This window comes from Mustela erminea, chromosome 4 (assembly GCF_009829155.1).
Source record: "Mustela erminea isolate mMusErm1 chromosome 4, mMusErm1.Pri, whole genome shotgun sequence".
Lineage (NCBI taxonomy): Eukaryota > Metazoa > Chordata > Mammalia > Carnivora > Mustelidae > Mustela > Mustela erminea.
Genome location: NC_045617.1, coordinates 71440245 through 71465128, shown reverse-complemented (window position 1 = coordinate 71465128; position 24884 = coordinate 71440245). Strand labels below are relative to the sequence as shown.

At 36.8% G+C, this 24884-nt stretch overlaps 1 protein-coding gene across 5 annotated transcripts in view; it reads left to right on the top strand.

Annotated features, from left to right (window-relative positions):
• Positions 1-24884, top strand: part of LOC116588466 (laminin subunit alpha-2) — a 640912-nt gene that overhangs the window by 501491 nt on the left and 114537 nt on the right. For all 5 annotated transcript variants that reach the window (XM_032339558.1, XM_032339559.1, XM_032339557.1 and 2 more), the window contains 5 exons: positions 7526-7688; positions 9187-9397; positions 16205-16321; positions 17022-17185; positions 18484-18622. In XM_032339558.1, coding sequence (XP_032195449.1) covers positions 7526-7688; positions 9187-9397; positions 16205-16321; positions 17022-17185; positions 18484-18622 — 794 coding nt within the window. The remainder of the gene's footprint in view (positions 1-7525; positions 7689-9186; positions 9398-16204; positions 16322-17021; positions 17186-18483; positions 18623-24884) is intronic.

The following is a 24884-nucleotide window of genomic DNA, read 5'->3' as shown; positions in this document are numbered from 1 at the left end:
AGTAGGGGACTTTAACACTCCCCTCACTGAAATGGACAGATCATCCAAGCAAAAGATCAACAAAAAAATAAAGGCTTTAAATGACACACTGGACTAGATGGACATCACAGATATATTCAGAACATTTCATCCCAAAGCAACAGAATACACATTCTTCTCTAGTGTACATGGAACATTGTCCAGAATAGATCACATCCTGGGTCACAAATGAGGTCTCAACTGGTATCAAAAGATTGGGATCATTCCCTGCATATTTTCAGACCACAATGCTCTGAAGCTAGAACTCAATCACAAGAAGAAATTTGGAAAGAACCCAAATACATGGAGACTAAACAGCATCCTTTTAAAGAATGAATGGCTCAACCAAGAAATTAAAGAAGAATTGAAAAAATTCATGGAAACAAATGATAATGAAAACACAACTGTTCAAAATCTGTGGCACACAGCAAAGGCAGCCCTGAGAGGAAAATATATAGCAGTACAAGCCTTTCTCAAGAAACAAGAAAGGTCTCAAATACACAACCTAACCCTACACCTAAAGGAGCTAGAGAAAGAACAACAAAGAAAGCCTAAACCCAGCAGGAGGAGAGAAATCATAAAGATCAGAGCAGAAATCAATTAAATAGAAACCAAAAAAACAATAGAACAAATCAACGAAAATAGGAGCTGGTTCTTTGAAAGAATTAATAAGATTGATAAACCCCTGGCCAGACTTATCAAAAAGCAAAGAGAAAGAACCCAAATAAATAAAATCATGAATGAAAGAGGAGAGATCACAACCAACACCAAAGAAATACAAACAATTATGAGAACATATTATGAACAACTCTATGGCAACAAATTTGACAATCTGGAAGAATTGGATGCATTCCTGGAAACATATAAACTACCACAACTGAACCAGGAAGAAACAGAAAACCTGAACAGACCTGTAACCAGTAAGGATATTGAAACAGTCATCAAAAATCTCCAAACAAACAAAAGCCCAGGGCCAGACGGCTTCCCAGGGGAATTCTACCAAACTTTTAAAGGAGAATTGATACCTATTCTCCTGAAACTGTTCCAAAAAATAGAAATGGAAGGAAAACTTTCAAACTCATTTTATGAGGCCAGCATCATCTTGATCCCAAAACCAGACAAGGATCCCATCAAAAAAGAGAATTACAGACCAATATCCTTGATGAACACAGATGCGAAAATTCTCACCAAAATACTAGCCAATAGGATTCAACAATACATTAAAAGGATTATTCACCACGACCAAGTGGGATTTATTCAGGGCTGCAAGGTTGGTTCAGCTTCCGCAAATCAATCAATGTGATACAACACATTAATAAAAGAAAGAACAAGAACCATATGATACTCTCCATAGATGCTGAAAAAGCATTTGACAAAGTACAGCATCCCTTCCTGATCAAAACTCTTCAAAGTGTAGGGATAGAGGGCACATACCTCAATATCATCAAAGCCATCTATGAAAAATCCACTGCAATATCATTCTCAATGGAGAAAAACTGAAAGCTTTTCCACTAAGTTCAGGAACATGGCAGGGATGTCCTTTATCACCACTGCTATTCAACATAGTACTAGAAGTCCTAGCAATCAGCCTCAGCAATCAGACAACAAAAAGAAATTAAAGGCATTCAAATCAGCAAAGAAGAAGTCAAACTATCACTTTTTGCAGATGATATGATATTACATGTAGAAAACCCAAAAGGCTCCACTCCAAAACTGCTAGAACTTGTACAGGAATTCAGTAAAGTGTCAGGATATAAAATCAATGCACAGAAATCAGTTGCATTTCTCTACACCAACAGCAAGACAGAAGAAAGAGAAATTGAGGAGTCAATCCCATTTACAATTGCACCCAAAACCATAAGATACCTAGGAATAAACCTAACCAAAGAGGCACAGAATCTATACTCAGAAAACTATAAAATACTCATGAAAGAAATTGAGGAAGACACAAGGAAATGGAAAAAGGTTCCATGCTCCTGGATTGGAGGAATAAATATTGTGAAAATGTCTACACTGCCTAAAGCAATCTTCACATTTAATGCAATCCCCATCAAAATCCCATCCATTTTTTTCAAAGAAATGGAACAAATAATCCTAAAATTTATATGGAACCAGAAAAGACCTCAAATAGCCAAAGGAATATTGAAAAAGAAAGCCAAAGTTGGTGGCATCACAATTCTGGACCTTAGGCTCTATTACAAAGCTGTCATCATCAAGACAGTATGGTACTGGCATAAAAACAGACACAGAGATCAGTGGAACCAAATAGAGAGCCCAGAAATAGACCCTCAACTCTATGGTCAACTAATCTTCAACAAAGCAGGAAAGACTACCCAATGGAAAAAAGACAGTCTGTTCAACAAATGGTGTTGGGAAAATTGGACAGCCACATGCAGAAAAATGAAATTGGACCATTTCCTTACACCACATATGAAAATAGACTCAAAGTGGATGAAGGACCTCAATGTGAGAAAGGAATCCATCAAAATCCTTAAGGAGAACACAGACAGCAACCTTTGGCCTCAGCCGCAGCAACTTCTTCCTGGGAACATCACCAAAGGCAAGGGAAGCAAGGGCAAAAATGAACTATTGGGATTTCATCAAGATCAAAAGCTTTTGCACAGCAATAGAAACAGTTAATGAAACCAAAAGACAACTGACAGAATGGGAGAAGATATTTGCAAATGGCATATCAAATAAAGGGCTGGTATCTAAAATCTATAAAGAACCTGTCAAACTCAATACCCAAAGAACAAATAATCCAATCAAGAAATGGGCAGAGGACATGAACAGACATTTCTGCAAAGAAGACATCCACGTGGCCAATAGACACATGAAAAAGTGCTCCACATCACTTGGCATCAGAGAAATACAAATCAAAACCACAATGTGATACCACCTCAAACCCATCAGAATGGCTAAAATTAACAAGTCAGGAAATGACGTGCTGGCGATGATGCAGAGAAAGGGGAACCCTTCTACACTATTGGTGGGAATGCAAGCTGGTGCAGCCACTCTGGAAAACAGCATGGAGGTTCCTCAAAAAGTTGAAAATAGAACTACCCTATGACCCAGCAATTGCACTACTGGGTATTTACCCTAAAGATACAAATGTAGTGATCTGAAGGAGCAAGTGCACCCAAATGTTTATAGCAGCAATGTCCACAATAGCCAAACTATGGAAAGAACCTAGGTGTCCAGCAACAGATGAATGGATCAAGCAGATGTGGTATATATACACAATGGAATCCTATGCAGCCATCAAAAGAGATAAAATCTTGCCATTTGTAACAACGTGGATGGAACTAGAGGGTATTATGCTTAGCGAAATAAGTCAATCAGAGAAAGACAACTATCATATGATCTCCCTGATATGAGGAAGTGGAGATGCAATGTGGCGGGTTTGGGGTGGGTAGGAGAAGAATAAATGAAACAAGATGGGATTGGGAGGGAGACAAACCATAAGTGACTCTTAATCTCACAAAACAAACTGAGGGTTTCTGGGGGGAGAGGGGAGGAGGAAGAGGGTGGGGTTATGGACATTGGGGAGGGTATGTGCTATGGTGAGTGCTGTGAAGTGTGTAAACCTGGCAATTCACAGACCTGTACCCCTAGGGATAAAAATACATTGTATGTTTATAAAAAAAATTTTAAAAAAGTATCCATGATTAAGGATAAACGCTGGGCCATGTTTTCCATAGACTCCAGCGTCAGCACTGCTCATCGGTTCACTCTGCCATGTACCCACTATCCAGTCTGTGCACTGCACAAAGGCACCAGGAGGGGCAGGTGGAGATGGGATTTCATCCAGGTTTTACTCTCCACCCACAGTCCATTCATCAGAGAAAAGGGTTAGGTATCATCAAAGGTGTCTCCCTTCTCTAAATTATGCATCTGTCAGGCAGCCTGGTTGTGTCTGTCCAGACAGGATAACTTTTTCCTAATTTATATGAAAGTCCATGTGGGATAGCTGTGCTCCTGTACCAGGGAGAAATGTGGACATTGTTCCCTTCTTCCGGCAGCTACTGATTTAAATGGTAACACACATGATATGCATAGCCCTTTATAAAAAAACTTTAGCAAAACTAATCCAACTGTTAAAATTTCCTGAATGTTTAAATCTGAATATGCCAGAAGCAAATGAAACCCTGACTGAGATGTTTATATGTATTACAAGTCTTGGCAGTTCAGGAGATTTTTCTAAAAGAAAACTCCCCAAAATCCATGAGTGGGTTATACAACATAACCACACCCATTTTTTTTCTCTTAGAACTATACTAATCGGAGATAGTATCAGTACTTTTAGGTTTTATAGTGGCAATAAATTGCTGTGGGAAAAATGAATGTGTTTGCCTGCCATTTATCTAGTTTTATTTTTAAATAGATGGGATACCTTACTCCCTCTATCTTCCATTATAAGTAATGATCTCTTCATAGATTATCAAGGTCTATTAATCTAAGGCATTCTAATCTCCCTATAATTTTGAAATTCTACTTTGGTATGACTCCAGATTAGATCACAAATACTCTATATTTTGTTCCATGAACTAATAGAATTAATGAGTGAACACACACACACATACACACACACGTATCTATACATAAAAACAACTCATAACATTATCATATGTACTAAGGTATACTAGGACTTAATAAATGCTAGACATCTTCTTTCCTGTTTCTCAGGTCATGGTAGTATTTGTCATTCGTGATGAATTTATCCATCAGAGGATATTTTTTTGGTTCAGTATGAAAAACAACTTTGTTTCTTCTGATGGATTAATGTATTTGTATGTTACAGATACTGTATATGTCTTAAGTGTCCCTTTTAAATTCTCTTCTATGCTTTGGTTACTGAGATACTATTAATATGTCTTTGGATTTACATTATTTTTTATCTTTACTTCATTTCCTTTTATGTTAATTTTATCTTGTTTTTAAAGATATTTCAAAACTACTTAAAATTTTCTCTGAAATAAAGTAGAAATAAGTAAATTTCAGAGCTATATTAATGTCATAATTATTTTCAATTCTGATGAACATGTACTGAGCTGATAGTGTATACCTTTGAATCTAAAAGGCTGACATGTTCATCTTCAGTTTAAAAATATTCAGAGAATTTCCAAATTAATATAAAAGTAGGGGAGCAATCACATCTCTTCTACTGAAATGATGCTTTCTTTTTTAATGCAGTATCATTTTGCTAACATCATTTTTGTGTGACTTAATTATTTCTTCTAGTTGCTTACATAGTGCTTTCATTTTTGAAAACATGATGCTTATGTTTCAAAAGATATAGCCATCTTATTCTTTTCCTTTCCTTTCCTCTCTCTTATTCTTTTTCCAGCAAGTTCTTCTCTGCAGAAGTTTAGTTTTAAGAATAGACCGCAAGTGAGTCTGTATCTCTCACATTACCCCCTTAGAACTATGCAGGCCCAGGACCTAATTCAATCAAATTTCAAAAAATATCTCTAATCAAAGTTCTTTTATATACTCACTTTATAAGAGAAAAAAATAACATGTAGGCCCAGGACCTATATTCAATCAAATTTCAAAAAATATTTCTAATCAAAGCTCATTTATATATTCACTTAATAAAAAAAAAACCTACACCTTTAACAATTTGAAAAGTGGGATTTATGAATGCAAATGAGGTCAGTGGTTAGTTACATGATACAATTAGTTAAATCAACATACTTCTACCACCTTTCCTGAAATTTAAGAAGTATAAACCTTACATTTTAATAATTAGCATTCTGCCATAGTTCTCACAAAGTCTACTGGATCAAGGAGCTTTCCAGTTAATCAGTCCATCATCACTGTTGTTCCTTAAGAAACACAATGCACCTAAGTGATAACTTAGCAACTGTAGTGGTGAAATCTTGAGAAGGTTCTTTGGGGTGTGTCAACGTAGGACTATTAAGGAGTTGACAAAGAGCAAACTAGCCTCCCTAACTTCTAGGAATATGGCACCTGAGCAAAAATTTCTACCACAGGGCTAGGAGTGGCCATGTTTTTTCTCTAAAACAGCTTATTTAAATTGTTCTGCAGATTGGATTATGACTGTCAGAATAAGTGGTTGATGGCAGCAACTTTCTAACCAAGTACCTTAATCATGAAAAGAGAATTTGAAACATGCATTTTGGGAAGGGTAAAATTCAAGATTGAAACCCAATTCCTTCTTCTAAACCATGATTTTCAAACTCTAGTGTAGAGGAGAAGTCACTGGAGGGCTTGTTAAACCAAGGATTGCTAGACCCTTACCCCTAGAATTTTTAGGTCAATAGGTCTGAGGTAGGGCCTGAGAATCTCCATTTCTAGTAAGTTCCCTGGTGAGGCTGATGCTACTTATTTGGGAACCATAGTTCAGAACCACTGTGTCACACCCTTCATGGCGGCTCTGTTCAGCCAGTATGCACCTGTTAAAAGAACCTGGAATAACTACTCTTGGAACAGCTCCAACCAGTGCTAATCAGAAAAGTTTCTCCAAGAGTAGAAGTGAATTTTCAGTATTCCTTATGCCATGAATGACATCTTAGGATATAGCATGGAATAATAAAAAATGTCTCTTGGCCAATGCAGGGCCTTATTCTAAGGACATTCACAGGTGATATTACAGAAATAAGGGATTGGCACACGAGAGTTTGAGAAAACACCTCCCTTCACCTTGTTAAGTTAATGCATCATAAAGCACAATTCTGGAGAAGCTGGCCTAAAACCAATGGTAGAATTGCATAAATGTTTCAACTCACCAGTTTTTCTGACTTTTATTTGAAATAGGATTCTTTTTTCAAATGAAACTTGCCCAGAATGCTAACCTATCAGATAGATACTTGACAGAATAGACATTGTTTGTAGAATACCTGAAGCACCCAGAGAATCCTTAAATTTTGAAGAGCCCAGTTTGAAGCTTTCTTTACTCAATGCATAATAAACACAGACTCTTACAATGAATGTTCTAGAAGGCTAGAAGGTGGCTTTGAGCCCTAATGTAGAACCCTCATCCCAAGTCCAGTGCTTCCTCCCTCATTCCTTTAAACAGAAACATAGAACGGTGTGGAAGAGTGAGGGCAGGTTTGTTTTCAGAGACCTCATCACTGAGACGTTTTTCTGTGCTCGGTATTTGCAAATTGACTGAATATGATTGTGTCTTAGCAGTAGCACAGACCTTGTGTTTTCATCTTCCAAGGGGTAGGCTTTGTGTCTCATTGTTTACTTCTTACTTGAAGAAGGTTTGGGCCATTTCTTTATTAGCGTGTTTTTCCTTGTGAGATAGAAACACCGTGCTTCAATTACTGTGCCCCACAAAATAAATATAATTGGACAAATATGTCACCTTTCCCTGTTTGTTAGGGATCGTTATTAACTACCTCTCTGTTCCCAGCAGGAACACCCATGGCAAACTACATTTCATTTGGAGATCGTGGGGAAAAGCAGATGCTTGCTGCCATTTTTGCGTGTGGCACTTCTGTTTACTAATTTACAAAATTTGTCTTACCCCCTGCAGCTGTAAATGAAAAAGCTGTAAGACTAAATGAAACTCTCAGAACTCAAGACAAGGCCTTTGAGAGAAATTTGCAAGCGCTTCAGAAAGAGATTGATCAGATGATGGCAGAACTGAGAAGGAAAAATCTAGACAAACAAAAGGAAGTTGCTGAAGATGAGTTAGTGTGAGTAGATGCTTTATTATTTTTTCATTTGATACAGTGAGCTTTCCAGATTGCTAACAGTTTTCTAAAATTTTCATCACACTTTTGAGTACAAGAGACTTCATTATTTTTCACTTAGTTATTATTTATCTTGTTCTAAAATGGATTAAAAGCATGTTTTCCTATATTTAAACAATTAAATGAATGATCTATTCTGGTGCTATCCCTTCCATAACTAGGACTTGCTTTATTAATCTCTTGCGTTAGGGACTTGTAAACCATCAATAGTTTTTTGTTGTTGTTGTTTTAATGAAAATATCTCTGGATAAATAAAGTTGTGAATTTGGCAATCCATTTTGTGCATTTTGTCATTTTAGGAAATGCTGAATAGAAGAGTCCTCAAATAATAAATGCCTACTACTTTGAATTTAGGGCTGAAAATTTGAGATTGGGAATAATAATTGTGATTTTACTAATGCAGATGAATTATGTGACCATATATTCAGTAAAAAATAGCTGTGTACTTTTATAGTCACCTAACTTCAAAGTGATGATATTAATACTTAAATAATATATATGTTTTGAATAGTATCAGCAACACTTGAGAACTTGTTACACATATAAATTATTTTTATAAAGATTTTATTTCTTTATTTGAGAGAGAGTGAGTGTATAGCAGGAGGAGCAGAAGGAAGAGAGAGAAGCAGAAGCAGCCTTCCTGTGAGCAGGGAGCCAGATGTGGGGCTCTATCCTGGGTTGCTGGGATCATGACCCAGCCAAAGGCAGACACTTAACCACTGAGCCACTCAGGTGCCCCTACATATACAAATTATTAAACTCCATCCCAGACCTACCGAATCCAGAGATTTGGGGATGGGACCAAGCAATCTGTTTTGGTAAGCGTGTTGGGGATTGTGATGCCGGTTAGCTTGAGAACTACTGTTATCCAAGTGTTCGGTCTTTTTTTAAAGGCTCAGAATATTATCGCTTTAGGAAAACCATTAAGTTAAAATCAGGAAACTCCCAGATCACTCAGCTGAAAGAAAAAAAAAAAGTAGATCAGTATCATGATATTGTATTAGCACATCAAAAATGGTTCTGTTCACAATTTCTAAACAAATATATCAATGTTCATAACTTATATTCAAAGTAATGGAGAAAATGTATCACTGTGGTAACACTGGGGGATTTGGGGGCAGGGGTATGTGAAGTGGATCATAAAATTTACTTTATCAGTCAGATTATGAGAAAAACGTGACTCTTTCAAATTTAAAATGCTATATTACTAATACATTTTAAATGTGTATATTTTTGTGCTTTAATATTAATTATAAGTGGTCTTACCACTTTTCAGGTATCCATTTTCATCTTGATTTAGTATAGTCAATCTGCTTTAAATCCTGTCTTATTTTTCTGTTCTTTGAATGCTAACATCTTTTTGTAACACAGTTTTAATACCAATAAACCGTGAGGCAATGACAAGGGCTTATTGTCTGTTATTGGGCTGGGCTGCTTGCAGAGCTGCCGAAGGCCTTCTGAAGAAAGTGAAGAAGTTATTTGGAGAGTCCCGAGGGAAAAACGAGGAAATGGAGAAGGGTCTCCAAATGATATTGGCAGACTACAAAGACAGAGTTGATGATGCTTGGGACCTGCTGAGAGAAGCCATGGAGAAAATCAGAGAGGCTAATCGCTTATCTGCAGCCAACCAGAAAAACATGACTGCTTTGGAGGTGAGTCTTAGGGATTCTCACCTGAATCTGTAGGGATGGGGTAGAGGATTGGGGGCTGAACATGGCTGATTAGTCAAGTTGATGCACATTTACCCAAATCAAGAACAACTCTGAAAGGAGACTTCTAAAGAGCAGAACAGGTAATGATCTCTTTTTTTCAAGAAAATTCAATGACCATTTCTATAGAATCAGATAAAATTTAGATAACAAAATCTTAAAGATTCTGAGGACAGTGTGATATAATGGGACCTGCATCTTAATGACAACTTGTCACTTTCTAGAAATACATCTTGGGCAAGGCAACTGAATTCTCAAAGCTTCAGTCTTCAAGCTACCCAAAGAGTGCATTATGCTAGAGCACACCCAAGGTATCTCTGAGTACTGATCTCATATGATTTGGTAGCCCACACACCATTGTTTAAACATTTAGCTGCCATCGGTCACAAAAGTGCCAAGTATTCCCTAATGGAATCTGGCACATGGAGAGTCCAGGGTTTGGGAAGATTTTGGTTCTCTTTTTCTTTGCAATGTATTCTATGCAAATGAAATTTTAAAAGGGACCACCATGAACAGATCAAGTCAGTGATTTTTCCCTCTTTTTCCTCACAGACAAGAGTAATTCTCTCCTCGAGAAATGATGGGCAGCTTCTGCCTTTTTTAGATAACTGAGGAGGCTGGAACTAAAATAGATTCTTCCTTTTCTTCTTCCCTTCCTCCCTCCATCCCTTCCTTTATCTTCCTTCCTTCCTCCCTCCCTTCTTTCTGTCCTTAATACTTGACGTGGCAAATTGAGCACTTTTCCCGAGTAAATTCAGCACATTTCACGGTACAACCTGTATTTGGTATTGAAACAACAGCAACAATTTCTCTCCAGGAACAAACCTACCTTGGCTGTTTTCAAAGTGTTTAACCCCAAAAGATCTGAAAACAGCAGCAGACCTCTATCTCTTCTAGTGTATCATCTCACCCTCAACTATAAACGAACACTCTCTGGCATTTATTTTGCTCAAAAATGTTATTGAATGGCAGTTGAATAGAACAAATCTGGATTTCTTTTCATCTCCTCATTTCTTTCCATTTTCCTTTAGATTAAAAAGTAAAAGATTAAAGATTTTATTTATTTATTTGCTGGGAGGAGGGTTAGAGGGAAGGGGAGAAGCAAGCTCCCGGGTGATCAGAGAGCCGGATGTGGAACTCTATCCCAGGACCCTGAGATCATGACCTGAGCTAAAGGCAGATGCTGAACTGACTGCACCACCCAGGCACCCTGATGAGTTAACTTTTTTAAGTGTTTTTTCCTAGTCCCTCTTCTGGGATTTATCCTTGTCATTCTGATGGAATATTGAGGAGGTTCACTTTTTCCTTGACTGAAGTACCTAATCTTAACCAATTTGGAGTTGACTGACATGCTGGAAATATTAAAGAAAAAGTACTATCTTGTAAGGCAGGATGCTGGGCTACTGTCATGTCCCAAGCACCGGCATGATTCATCCTGCTCAGTGACACACCAGTGGTGTAACTTACCCAGAGGTGCACCTCTCCATTTTATGGCAACAGTTTAAGAAATTAAAATTACCTGTGTGGAAAGCATAATAAGCATTTGGGAAGTATTTCAAGAAGAATTATAGTGGCTCAGTAAATGGTCCTTTCGCTACTCCTTCCTTTTAGTGATGTTTAAAACCAGGAGCCATCATTCTTGGGCGCCCCTAGAGATGCCTGGAGCTTATGTAGTCAGTGTTGCAAAGGATTCTAAGCAGTTCTTTCTGTATTTTCATTTTGTGTGTCATGCTTAACTAAAGGCTTGTTAAAAACTTACCGGAGTAAATAGAAAAACTGACTAAATGACCATGAGTAAGACACAGCTTACTTAAGATTGCAAGGGCTGATTAGGTTGCTTACCAAGGTTCCTAGTAGACCAGCTAGCTGAGAATCACCTGAAAAGTGTGTTCAAAGGCAGGTTCCCTGAGCTCCTACAGAATGTGTCTTTTGGTTAGTCTGGGCTGTAGGCCAGGGTTCATATTCTAAAACTCTCCATAGGTTAATCCGTTGTGCGTACTGGTTTGAGAGTAACTGATACAGCTTATTATTCAGTCAAATGATGGTTACAGTGTATTTTGAATAGATAAATGCCTTGTGCCTGTGTTCATAAAGAAGGTGCCATTGTTAAGGCCCAGCTCAAAAGTTATTATTTTTTTTAAGGAAATAAGCTTTTTTTTTCTTTAATTAAAAAGGCTTATTAAGCCCCTACAAGTTCAAGAAATGTGTCAAACACAAAAATTGATTATATCAAAGACTGGTCCTTATGGTGTGGTCCTTTGAACTGTAAGGTGAACATCAGCTAGAAACTTGATAAAAATGAAAATTCTTGAGCTCCATCCCAAACCTACCAACTCAGAAACTGGGAGTGGAGCCCAGCAACTTGTGTTTTAAAAATCCTTCCAGACATTTGGATGTAGCCTTAAGTTTGAGAGCCAGTGATATAAAGAATAAGTCACCATCTCTGATGGCTTCAGGTGATTTGTATTTAGTGAGAGGTACACATAAGTAAGTCACTGTTTATGCGCTACAGTAATTATCATAGAGGTAAGCAAAGGAAGGGAACCTAAATCACCTGTGGGTTAAGGAGAGCTTCACAGAGGACATGATAAATGTGCTGAGTCTTGAAGAAAAAGCACTACTTAGTTAAAGTAGAATAAAGAAGAACATCCCCGAAACATGGAAAACCATTTGTAAAGACATGGGGGGTGGGGAAAGAAAACATAAGGCAGTTGGGAAATTCAGTGGACTGATAGGACTAGAATGAAGACTGCATGGGAACAAATCAGAGATAGAGAGCCAGAGAAGACAGACAAGGTCCAGAACATGAGTCATGAAAGACCAAGTGCATTCTGAGATCAAGTTAAGGTATTTGGGTCTTATCCTGAAAACTATCATTAACAATTGAAATATTGGGGTCATGGATTAGTTACATTTTGGAAAATGTGTGAGTGGTTTATATAAACTGGAGAATTAGTTTTGTGTGAAATAGTGTGGTTTAAGGTTAGGAAAGTAGGCAGTAATAATATTAAATATCTGTCATACCTAACACAGCAAGGTGCTGTTGGTAACCATGATGTTTGACATTGACTAGGAATGATTCCTGGCCTCATATACTGTACAATTCAGGCAGTTGAACCTTTCACAGTACATAATACTGTGATTAATATGGGCTAGGAGCATCTGCAGAAGAGTCACAAAAATGATGGCATCATAGCAATGACTAAGAGAAATGTTGGAGTCACATGAGCCCAAATGCAGAACTCTGGAAGCGCATGGTGATCCTACACAATGTCAAAGACAGCCATAGAATTCATTGCTCAGCTCCAGAAGTGTGTAGCAGAAGATGGCTCTGGAAATAGCGTTTGGATTATAGAAGACTTTGAATGCAGCCTTCCAGAGGGGCACTGGCTTAGAGGGGAAATTCCAGAGATGCAGAAAGGGCACAGGGGACTGTGCACCTGGTGGACCTTGAGATTATGAGCCCTTCAGTTTTGTGAGGTAACATGTGCTCAAGAGTCAGTCCCCAAATCGATCATCAGAAGGTTGCCAAAGGAAGGATTCAGAGAAATTAGTTGCTAGATAGGCAGGGAAATAAACTTCTGTGTATTCTTAATCCTTCTACCACACCCAGAAAGGTTTTAGATTTAGAGAGCTCTGGAATGAATTAAGATCTGATTAGAAGTTAAAAGTAGAAATATAATCAACTTTGATCTTAAGTGGAAAGACTTAATAGTTATGCTTATAGCATACCTTGGGAGAAGAATTCCCTTTATCCATGGGCTCCCTTTTTGTTCCTTGAAGCTTCCTACCTTAGGTATTTCTTACCTTAAATCAATCTCTATCCATTCCCTCTCTTGATTTACATTTGTGGCACTCCGAATTATTTTTAAAATATTAGTATATTAATTTACTCGTTCATTTACTCCCTCCTCCAGGCAAGCCATGAGGAACACTTCTTTCCTGCCCACTGTACCCTGGGGGCCAAGAATAGTGTCTGGCACAAAGACAGAACAGATTTTTTTTCCCAGTGAATAAAGTGCCATAAAGAAAAAAAAAAAAGTTGCATCAATACTTTCATTAATATTTGGGAGCTCCAAAGAGTTCGGAGCTAGATTCCATTAGAGTCTAATTTGAAAATTAGCCACCTCTGAAATCTCCCTAGTCTCTGGATTATCATTTCTGCTTTAGGATGATAAAGAACACATTTTTACCTCTGCATAACAGCTGGTTCCCTAAAGTGACTCAAATAGAGCTTTTAGGAAGATTCTCATTCACTACTTAATTGAAATCAGAATGAATTGAATTGAAATTAGCTCTTCACCTAACTTACATGTGGAAATATTCTCTCCTTCCGATTGGTACAACATTTTAAATTAGCTTGATTCATGAATACAAACAAGTCAAGTTGAAAAGATCATCAAGTGTCAGAATATAGCATGACTTTAAATATAAAAGCTAGGGGCTAAAATTGATAGTTAGGGGAAAGAATGTTAAACCCTTGGAAGATAAGATACGACTTGTGAACAGCAACACCAGGAGGACCCTACCTACCTGTGTTGTCCATGAATAAGAACGGCATAGTGAGATTTGCTCTGAGTTAGCCAGGGATGGGACTAGCTGAATGATCCAAGTGTCACCAGTGGAGGAAGTCCCAGGAATGGACTCTAATTTCATTTATTCATTTAGAAATGTTTACGGAGGAAACTTTTCTAGGTCCTGAAGGTACAGTGATACACATAGACTGTCTTTATGGCATTTATATTATAGTGAGGGAGAGAGTCACTAGACCAATGAGTATATAATATGCACGTAAAGTCTGGAGCATGGATTACTATATATACTAAGTGATATGTTCAGTGAGCTAGCATGGTGTATTCAGTATGTTATGCTTCTTCAGTTATGTACAGTTCAACAGGCTGTGCATTTCCACTGGTTCCTATCCTGTAATGCACCTTAGGATGAATTGGTGTCCCTGATTTTCATCAAGTAACAGTGCTTTCAGCAACTCCCAGAAGAAGCAATCAAGATGATTCAATCCACAGAAAAAATAAAATAATATCTATATTTCTATAGTTTGTGGCCACCCTGTAGAATAGAATTCAGATAAATGAGTGCTAAGACAAAGAACAAAATAAAGTATAAGTTAGCAATTGCGTTGTGCTTACTGTGTGCTAGGCAGTGTTCTAAGCCTGTTCTTCTCAGATTTTGCTGTGATCACCTAAAGTTCTTGTTAAAATGTAGATTGGTAGTTCTTGAAAAGACAGATCGTGTATTTCTAATACCCTTCCAGGTGTTGCTGCTCCTGCTGGTCAGTGGGCCACACTGGAGAAAGGAGAGACTAAGCGTTTTACATGAAGCTAAATAACTTGCCCCAGTTTTGCATATCTCATGGATGGACAGAGCTGCGATGCGGTCTCAGGCAGGCTAATGCAGGCATCTAGTTTATAATCACTGTGCTGCGGCATGTAGAAAATAATTGGGATGAGAATGACTGCTATTTTAGAGAGGTGGTCAGAGAAGTGACCAGGAACAGAGTGTGGAGGAAGAAACAAGACAGAGGACTGGGGGAGAGCTCATGGGGAAAGGAACTGCCACCACAAGGGTCACAAGTCAGACCCAGATGTGTGTGCTCATAGCTTATTGAGGTGGTTGGTGAAGAGACAGGAGAAGAAGGTATGAAATCAGTGTTGTCCCAGTGCAAATAAGACAAGTGATTTCTGTAAGAGGAGAGACCGTGCTTTGATACACCAAGACCCAGCTTTATCATTAGCTAAACCAGGGCCCAAACCTCTACTGCATAGTTAGTGTGACCTTGAGCAAATCATTTGTTCAGTTTCCTATTATTTGAAAAGGTGTTAAACACAGGACTTCACGAGTTATTGTAGAATTTAATGATAAATAATCTGGCACATCTTGAGATATAAATGAATATAAAACTAACGTTATTATCTATATAAAAACATAAAATGACAGTGTTTTAAAATGGATGCTGTTAAATGCACAAGTGATTGAGAAAAGGAGTGAGATGTATCAAGGGGAAAAAAAAAAAGAGAGAGAGAGAGAGAAGAGACAAAGGTACACTCCAAAAGAAAAATAACAATATTTCTCTCTCCTTGATTTTACCCTTCTAGGCTAGGAATGAGTTCCATGTAGTTTTGAGACAAGCTCTCAGCATCAAGGAAAAATCAGAGCTTGCTCTCTTTTTATGGAACAGTCCATTAAATTTATTCTTCCATGTGTTCATTTCTCTTTTTTTGAAAAGCACTTCCCTTAAGTTCCCTTAAAAGTCTCACTTCTTCCAATTTTTACAGAACTCCCCTAGACTAAATCTGCTTATGTTTATGCTCACAGAGTACTCATTTGGACCTTGATTCTGGAATGTAATGTCTAGTTCCAGTGTAATTCAGGGTGCTACCACATGCTCAGGAATTTATATTTGGCACTTACACTGAAGTTTAAAATGGGTGTCCATCTTGCTTCAGAAATAGTTCTTCATTCCTCAACTAACATCACATAACTTTTCTTCTCTTGGATGACTTTCTCACACTGGGTGGAAGAAAGTATCTAGATAGGGATATAAATAAAATAATTCTTGAAGGACCAGCCAGGTAGTTGATATCATTCTCATCCAGCCTCATTGTCAACCCAACATGCCTTGTTTGCAAATCCTGTATTTAGTCCTCTCAAGGAAGTCAGAGGAAGGAATACTGGGCCGGATAGGGTTTCATCCAAAGAGCATTTTGATGTTTTGTTCATACTGTACTACAGAAAAAGAAGGAGGCTATTGAACGTGGCAAACAACAAACTGAGAATACTTTAAAAGAAGGCAATGACATACTTGATGAAGCCAACCGTCTTGCAGGAGAAATCAACTCAGTCATAGATGTGAGTATTTCATAAAAGCCAAAGTTAAAGAAAATAATAATGGCATAAGCTTTCATAAGTGGGAAGCAGTGATAAATCTCAGCAACATAACCAAATACTTGTTTTTTTTTTCTTGTGGGTGTCAGATCGTTTCTGCTTGATTGCATTGTGACCGTGTGAGCTCTTGGCAACAGTTAAAAATTCACATTGTTCTCTCAACAGACATGACTGCCTGTGTGAGAGTACTCACAACACTCCTAGAAACCTTTATTTTTTCTCCATAGTGATGAAGGGCATTTCTTGTTCCCAGGATAGCTCTTAAAATCTGCTTCAATATTTATATAACATTGGTTAAAAGAGAAATGTAAACCTGTAAGCAGACTTTCAGTACAGTGCGTAATGCAGTAGACACTGTACTATATGGCAATAGAAACACATATGGTCTAAAAAATTCTAATGACTATCATTTATGCATTTATACCTATGAAGAAGCATTTTCTTAGAAAAAGATAGTTAGGTTCTTCTTGGTGTAAATTGGCTCCATGTATTTCCTAATCTCTCTCATTAAATAACAGCTTTTATTCTCTATTCTCTTTTTGCTATATTAGTAAAATTGAAGTTTCATTAAAAAAAGTATGTGTAATTATATCTCAGAGAAATTAGTAACGGAGAGGAAGCTTGGATTCACTTACTTAAAATGCCCTCTCTTCTTATATATCAGTATGTTGAAGACATTCAAACTAAATTGCCACCCATGTCTGAAGAGCTTAAAGATAAAATTGATGACCTTGCCCAGGAAATTAAGGACAGGAACCTGGCTGAGAAGGTGTCCCGGGCTGAGAGCCATGCGGCTCAGTTGAATGACTCATCTGCCGTCCTTGATGGGTATGTCATTTGTTGTTGAAAATGTCTGTGTATCTTGACACTTGTCCAAAAGTTGTGACGAGCAGAAATGGTAGAGCATTTCTTTCAAATCTTGATTTCTCTAATTAGGAACATACAAGCTACATGGCCTTTCTGTGGGAGAGCCTAATTAGGAGGGTCTGGGCAAAGCTCCACTGAAGGCAGCATCAAAAGTCTGAGTTAAAAGTGGATTCAAATAAGGCTGGGTAGGGGGAGGGAACATAGCCCTAGGCTATACTAAGAAAAAATACTTACTGTTCTTTATTAAAGAGAGCACAACGGTTGCTTTATTAGCGCTTTAAATAATAATGTATAAACACCCATTCTGCTTCAAATTCTAGTTTTATATTTTTAATGAAATCAAAACTATCACTAAAATAGTGGCTTCTGACAATGTGCTCCCATAAATAGCGTTTAAGTCTTTTTTTTCTCTCTTTCGAATTCCAAGGAAACACTACATATTCCCCTGTGAAGTAACAGCTCACTATAGCTGGGACTCTTAATGGGTCAGAGGAGGGAGGGTCAAGTGGCAAAGTGTGTTTGACCTATAAATCGCCGCCTAGGTATAACTGGTATGCTTCCGCTACAATTTTGGGATTGTCATAATAAATATCAGTCCTATAAACCCCAAGAATAATTGCCTCAGATCTGTTATTTAATATATAACATGTATAAAGGTTCTATTCCAGGACTCAATATCACTGATACAAAAGAGAATATTGATGTTTGAAGACCCTGGCCACAATTTGGGCACAATTCATTTTATAGTAAACTTTTGCCAATTGAGCATGTAAGCTAAAAGTCCACAGGTGTAGGCTCCAGGTCCTTAGTCAGGGATGTGTTGGCTATGTAATCTGAGACAAGCCATTTAACCTTCTGAGATTCATTTGTCTTCATCTGGGCAGTACACCGCCCCTAAAGAGATTGTGTGAAGTTCATTCCAGTACTACGGTACAGGTGCTCTCAAACATATAGCATGCTTTACAGATGACCTAAAGGCTCATCTCCCTGCTCACAGTTGCCTCGGACATGTGGTTGCATAAATTTCTGAAGGACACTATGGGTGTTTAAAAATATATTGGTCGTATTTCATAGCTGAATTATTTAGGAATATGAGTTTAAATTGAAAACTATAATACAATAAGTAGCTACCTCATTATGACTTGGAATCATGGTGATCTTGGCTGTGATCATTTGGAAGTCATATTGGTTATAAGTGGAATGTTCTTCATTTGAGTACCAACTGCTCTGATGTTCTTTTTTGGGGGCAATCCCAACAGAATCCTTGATGAGGCTAAAAACATCTCCTTCAATGCCACTGCAGCCTTCAATGCCTACAGCCATATTAAGGACTCTATTGATGAAGCTGAGAAAATTGCCCAAGAAGCTAAAGGTCTTGCGCATGAAGCTACAAAACTGGTAAGAACTGAATAGTGTTATGTACTAAGAATGCAGGTCAATTCTTTTGAAATAAGGGTCTGAAAAAAATTGCTCAAATTTAAATGAGCTCAGGAAAAATCCCAGCAAACTAGAATATTTACTTTGAATTCTTTCCAGAGGCTCCTTTAAAATCGTATCCAAAATAACTTTCAGTGTGTTGTGATGCTAGAACTCTTTTCTCAGTTTCTCGCTGCTTTGCACTACTCATGAGGGTCTTGAAATTATTGCAGCTGCCCCCACAGTTTTTTGCCACCAACTCACAGAAGAAAAACAGTCCAACATAAGACTCTGGACAGGGACATTTATTGCTATTGTTCCAAACATCATAAAAAAGAAAGTGCCCTGAAAATTAACACCACTGCTTATACTCACCCACAAATTAGTTACATGCGAAGCTCGACTAGGAAGCATACATTTTACAAAACACGTGAGATCCTATGCTTCTGAACTATTTATACCATTTGTATCAATTGGAACTGGATACCTTCAAAGGACAATTTGGCTGCTGTCATTCTTCAAAATACATTTGGAAATAATATTTCAGAATTCAGGGGCTCTGAGTATAGCACCTTATCTGAGTATCTTTAGTACTGAAAAATCTTCATTCCTTCCATGTAGAGCAACATTTTGTAACTAAGTTATGAGATACACCCTCATAACGCTATTTGAGGCTAAAAAATATTTCATGGGAAGAACATGCTGAGTTAAAATGTTCTGAACTAAATGTTCTGAACTCCTTTGGTCTTCGCATCAGAATTTCAGGGGGAAAAATAAAACTAGATTGGACCTTTGTGGATGAATTATACATAAATAATTAGTGTTAAAGAAACAGATCAATGTTTTCTCTGTTTTGGTATGGGTCACAAAAGGTTTTTTTGCGATCTCTGGGATAATAAAGATATTTACCACACTCTTAAAAAGTTTATAGTGTGGTCATAGTGAAAAAGTCATATTCCATCAGCAGTTACTACTGTTTTGGTTCCTCTGGAATAAGTGATAATACCATATGTTGGGTTTATTTCTTATTCAAAAGTGTGATACAGTTCTTGCAGAAACTTCCTTATGCCTGGTTATCGTTTCAAAATGAACTTATTTTTCAAATCTAAATTCTTTATCTTCTCATCTTCTGTTTTAAAGACTGAGATCTCCAAGTTCATCATTTCTATGTGACCTCTGCTTTATTGTAGGACCATTTTTAGTGTCTAGCACTGTACCTGGCAGATACTAGGCACTCATGAGGGAATGAATGAATGAATGTTATTCCAAGTAATATCTTTCAACTCTATCTATAATCATTTGTACCAGTCAAAACCTCACTATTGTTGCTGCTTCATCTTCATAAGCTTCTAACATTTTTTGTTATAGAGCTGTTTAATTTCACCCAAATCTAATACTGGCACTTTATATGTAGAATGCTTTCATTTTTATACAGGCAGAAAATGTTCTCTTTCCTTAACACTGATGCTTATACATGACAGTCTAGTCAGCCTCAAGCATAGAGCTGGGATGAACTGTAAGACATTGCCATATGTCCTCTTGTTATCATCATTCCTTCTCTTTTTTCCGTATACCACATAAAAAATAATTAAATACCTGAAAAAGTACAAACTAAATCCTAAAGAGAGTCACTTATTGATTAAATGGCTATCTGCAAACTCAAAGACTTGATTTGTCCCAGAAAGTTTATTGGACTGAACAGAAAGTTTGTTGAAACTTTCCGAACAGAATAAATAAAGTTTTAATTTTAATGTCCTAATAATATAGTTCTGTTTTACTTAATAAATATATTTGCCAGTCATTAAGTTGACTGGCAAATGTATATATTAAGTTGAGCAATTACATCGCTAGGACTAGCATTCTGTATATGTAATATCTGGTATTACTGCTGGATAAACGCAGAACAATGAGACTAAGTTCATTATTTATGCATGAAAGAATTCAAGGATAAAAATACAGAAGATTCCTTTACTGATTTGAGTCTCTCCCTAAAAAGAAGGAAAAATGTTTTCAGTGGATCAGAAAGAAATGACAAAGAAACAAAGCAGGAATTTACATGAGGAGAGATAAGACCTGTTAGACAAACAATAAAACAGCCAATTACTATTGTGAAGAAAATGGATGTGAAATAATGTGAGAAGAAAAAAAAAGTATTGAGAATAACCTAAGGACAAAAACAAATGAATGATAGAAATAACCTCAAAGTATAATTGACAGCATTTTTAAAGCAACTTCCAATTTTAAAAATCTGCTTAACTTTACCTATTTATAATCACACACACACAAAATCAAGAAGGTCTTTGAAAGGAAAATATGAGTGAGAGAAAGTCGGTCATTTAGCTAAGTAATAAGCAGGTGGAGGTTTTATACAATTAAAGACTGTTGTAGAGCATTCCTCTATAAAGAGTAACGGTATGTGTCTTGCATACATCATTTATTTAAATACCAAAATAAAGTGTTTTGGAAATGTAGACATTATGAAGAAACAAATACTATTTTTCTGTTAGTGTCAGGTGGAATAAATACTATAAAGCATCTGTTTTCCGACACACAATCTCCAAGATAACGTCTCATTTAGTACTTCTCACTGGTGGGTTCAAGGAAAGGAGAAGGGAAATGTGTCACTTTAGAAAAGAAAATATGAAGATTATTTTATTCTAATCTTAATTGCTTTGGGGCTATAAAGAGTCCTCTGATGCTAAAACAACAGAAAATTAAAACTTTTTTAAAAAAATTTCTAGATATGTGAACTTAAAACCTATGTTATCAGCCAGATCAGGTTTTAGAAGGAGGCAGACAAATAGATTTCTTATGCTATTGGATGCTTGGAATCACCAGCAGAGGCAACAGGCTTCTGGCACATGAGGTCCTTTGCATTTTCTACTGGAAAGGCCTTAGGTACTGTGCACTCGAATCTGGTGCCTTCCAATAACAAACAGCAACAACAGTGAAAAGAAGGGTTATATAGAGTGAATTCCATAGTTCTGGTTCTCGAAGATCTCTCTCTCTCTCTCTTTCACACACACACACACACACACACACACACTCACCAGCAATATTCACTAATACCCTCTAGCCCAGGTTCCTCCTTCTCAATTAGTGTCAGTGTTCAGTCTGATCTTCACCAGAATGAGCATTAGAAATAGAAGAATTTATACTAGGTTTCAACTCCAGTACACTGTGTTCTTTCTTTTTAGTCTCCAAATTCAAGTTCTGTTACTTGCTACAATTACTCATCATTTGAGGGAGCCATAATTCTAAAAATCTTTAGTGTGGTATTTTCCAGATATTTCTAAAAAAATAATATAAAATACAGAAGAAAATGAAAGCAATTTGTAAGTGACATTTTTTTTTCATAGAAACAAGAAGAGTGAGGTAGTAAAAAACAGTGCTGTATAAGCAAGATGTAGGCTTTAGATAAACTACAGAGATGAGGGAGAAGTCTAAAAAATATATATTTTATAGAAGGAAGTATACCTAGGAATTAAGTAAGTTTAAAGCCTTGATTCTAATAAATACAGGAACTGCTGTTGTAAGTGATTTTTTAGTGTTTATTCCTTTAACATGAAGAGAGTAGAAATCCATAGAAACCTCAAAAGAAGTTTTTTTATTGCTTTTAGGGTCAAGAGTCTAAGGAATGAACTAGATTTTTGTAAATTTACTCTTATGTGGCAGATCAGTGGGGAGAAAAACCCTAATAGGAAGCAAGGACATTAGATAGGAAAGCCAGAGATTTCTGACAATATGCAGCCTGAGTTGATTCAGGTCGATCCTGATGTTAGAAATTCATATAAATGCTAAATAAATTATAACTCCCCAAATTTAATGCATACTTCCTATAAGAAAGAAGAAACAAAAGAAAATCTAAAAGTACAGAGGGAGATTAAAATAAAATGGCACAGTCTAAAGCTGCCACTTTAGTGGCTCAATGAATTTGGAACGTAAATATGCATCATAGTATCTAGGGGCTGGGATTTTAAAGACAAGGCAGGGAGAGAAGATACCACAGATATCACCTTGAACCTCTAAGAGAAGTCTCTAATTGAAGTATACAGAAGCATGAGACTCTAGAACGATTTTCTTCATTGATGAGCTTTCATACCTTGCAGCCCAGGAACATTCTGGAAGCTTGTTTTTTTTCATGCTTCCAGTTGTGAAAAAATGTCTCGTAAGATGCTAAAGTCACAAGCCTATGGATTGAAGTCCAAATTTATACCATCCATATGGTACAAGACTTTACAAGCTGAGAAATTAATGGCAGAGATACTAGTCTTTTTTTTCTATTTTTTTTCAAAGATTTTATTTATTTATTTGAGAGAGAGAGAAAGAGAGACAGAGTGAGAGAGCATGAGAGGGGAGGTCAGAGGGAGAAGCAGACTTCCCACTGAGCTGGGAGTCCAATGCAGGACTCAATCCCAGGACTCTGGGATCATGACCTGAGCCGAAGGCAGAGGCCCAACCAACTGAGCCACCCAGGGACCCAGGGATACTAGTCTTGGCTCTTGAAACCTCTAGGGCATCTGGGAAGATACAGAGAACTACTCTGTTCTGATACACTATAAATAATCAAGTAGAAGTGAGGGTAGACCGGCAAAGTACTTAACATGATCCTGAGATTACTGAAAAATCCAAAAGAGAATTTAAAATTATTTAAATTATTAAAATGTTAATGAACAGAAAAGAGGGATGGAAGAGGGACTAAAGACTATGGAAATTTGTAAAAGAAGCAAATACAGTTTCTAAAAATGAAAAATATAGGAATTAAAATTAAAAATTGAAGGGGAAGACCAAATAGCACATTAGTAACAGATGAAAAGAGAATAAGTTAGAGTTGACTTGTCCAGAATGTAACAAACATGGTAAAATATAAAAGGATTTTAGGAGGCAAGGAATGCACATTGCAAAAATGTAAGTCTGTGAGGAGTTCCAGAAATTGAAAGAGTGAAAATAGGGAGGAGTAATGGTCAAAGAGATACTGAAAATTTTCAAATATTGGTGAAAAACATGATTCCCCAAAGTAAGGAAAACCATCACATTAAATAAAAATAAGTCTGCACATGAAAAGATAACTGTTAAACTTACAGAGACCAAAAAGAAAAAGAAAACAAAATCTTAAAATAATCTAGAGAGAAAATGCAGATTATCTACAAAGCAATAAGATTTTACAGTTAGCATACTTCCCATTGAAGTCACAATGGAAGCACTAACACGCTCATGGTATATTATATAATTATATGATATGATATGCCACTCAACTCAGAATTCTGAGGACACAATAATGGCATCTTCAGAGAAAAACTGAGGGTTTACCAACTATAGACTCCCATTGAGCTACCATAAAATACACTTCAAAAGGAATGTCAACTAAAGCAAGGAAATTGGAGATTAAGGAGACAAAGTGAACAGAGAAATAGTAAATTTGTACAACTTAAGCATAGTGAAAATTATAATGAAGATAATTACTAAATGTGTATAATTGTTTTAAATAGTTGAGCCAAAAGAACAAGAGAGCAACAACAGGAAAATGGACAGATGGTCAGAGTTAGAAGTTTTTAAACTCTGAAATTTTGGGAGGAGAGTTAAAGAAAAAACTGATTAGATTTAAACTTTGTTAAGTATATGTATTAAACATTGAGGATAATCATAGAGGAGTAAAAATAACAATGTTAATCAGAGTTTTCCAGAGAAACAACCAATAGGATGTATATATATATATGTATGTAGAGAGTTTTTGAAATTTGTTTTAAGGAATTGACTCACACCACTGTGGGGGCTGTCAAGTGTGAGTTCTGCAGGATGGAGAACCAAGGAAGAATTGATGTATCAAGTTCAGAGACAGTCCGGAAGCACAATTCTTTTTTTTTAGGAGGATTTCAGTCTCTTCTCCTAAGGCCATCAACTGATTAGAAGAGGTCCACCTACATTATGGAAAGTACTCTGCTTTACTCAAAGTCTACTGATTTAAATGGTAATTACATCTAAGTAACACTTGCTTGACCAAAACCTGTAGACATAGCCTCGCCAAACTGACACACAAATTTAACCATAACAAACAGCTATACTTTCCAAATAAGCGAAGAGAAAAAAATGTGGAGAGTGGAATTTTCTATCGATCCTATAAAAGGCAAAAAAAAAAAAAAAAAAAAAAGAAAAACAGAAGCCAAAAAAAAAGGTAAATATAAAACATGAAATATAAAATTTAATCAAAATACAGCAGACAGAGTAATTATGACTAGCTGCCTCA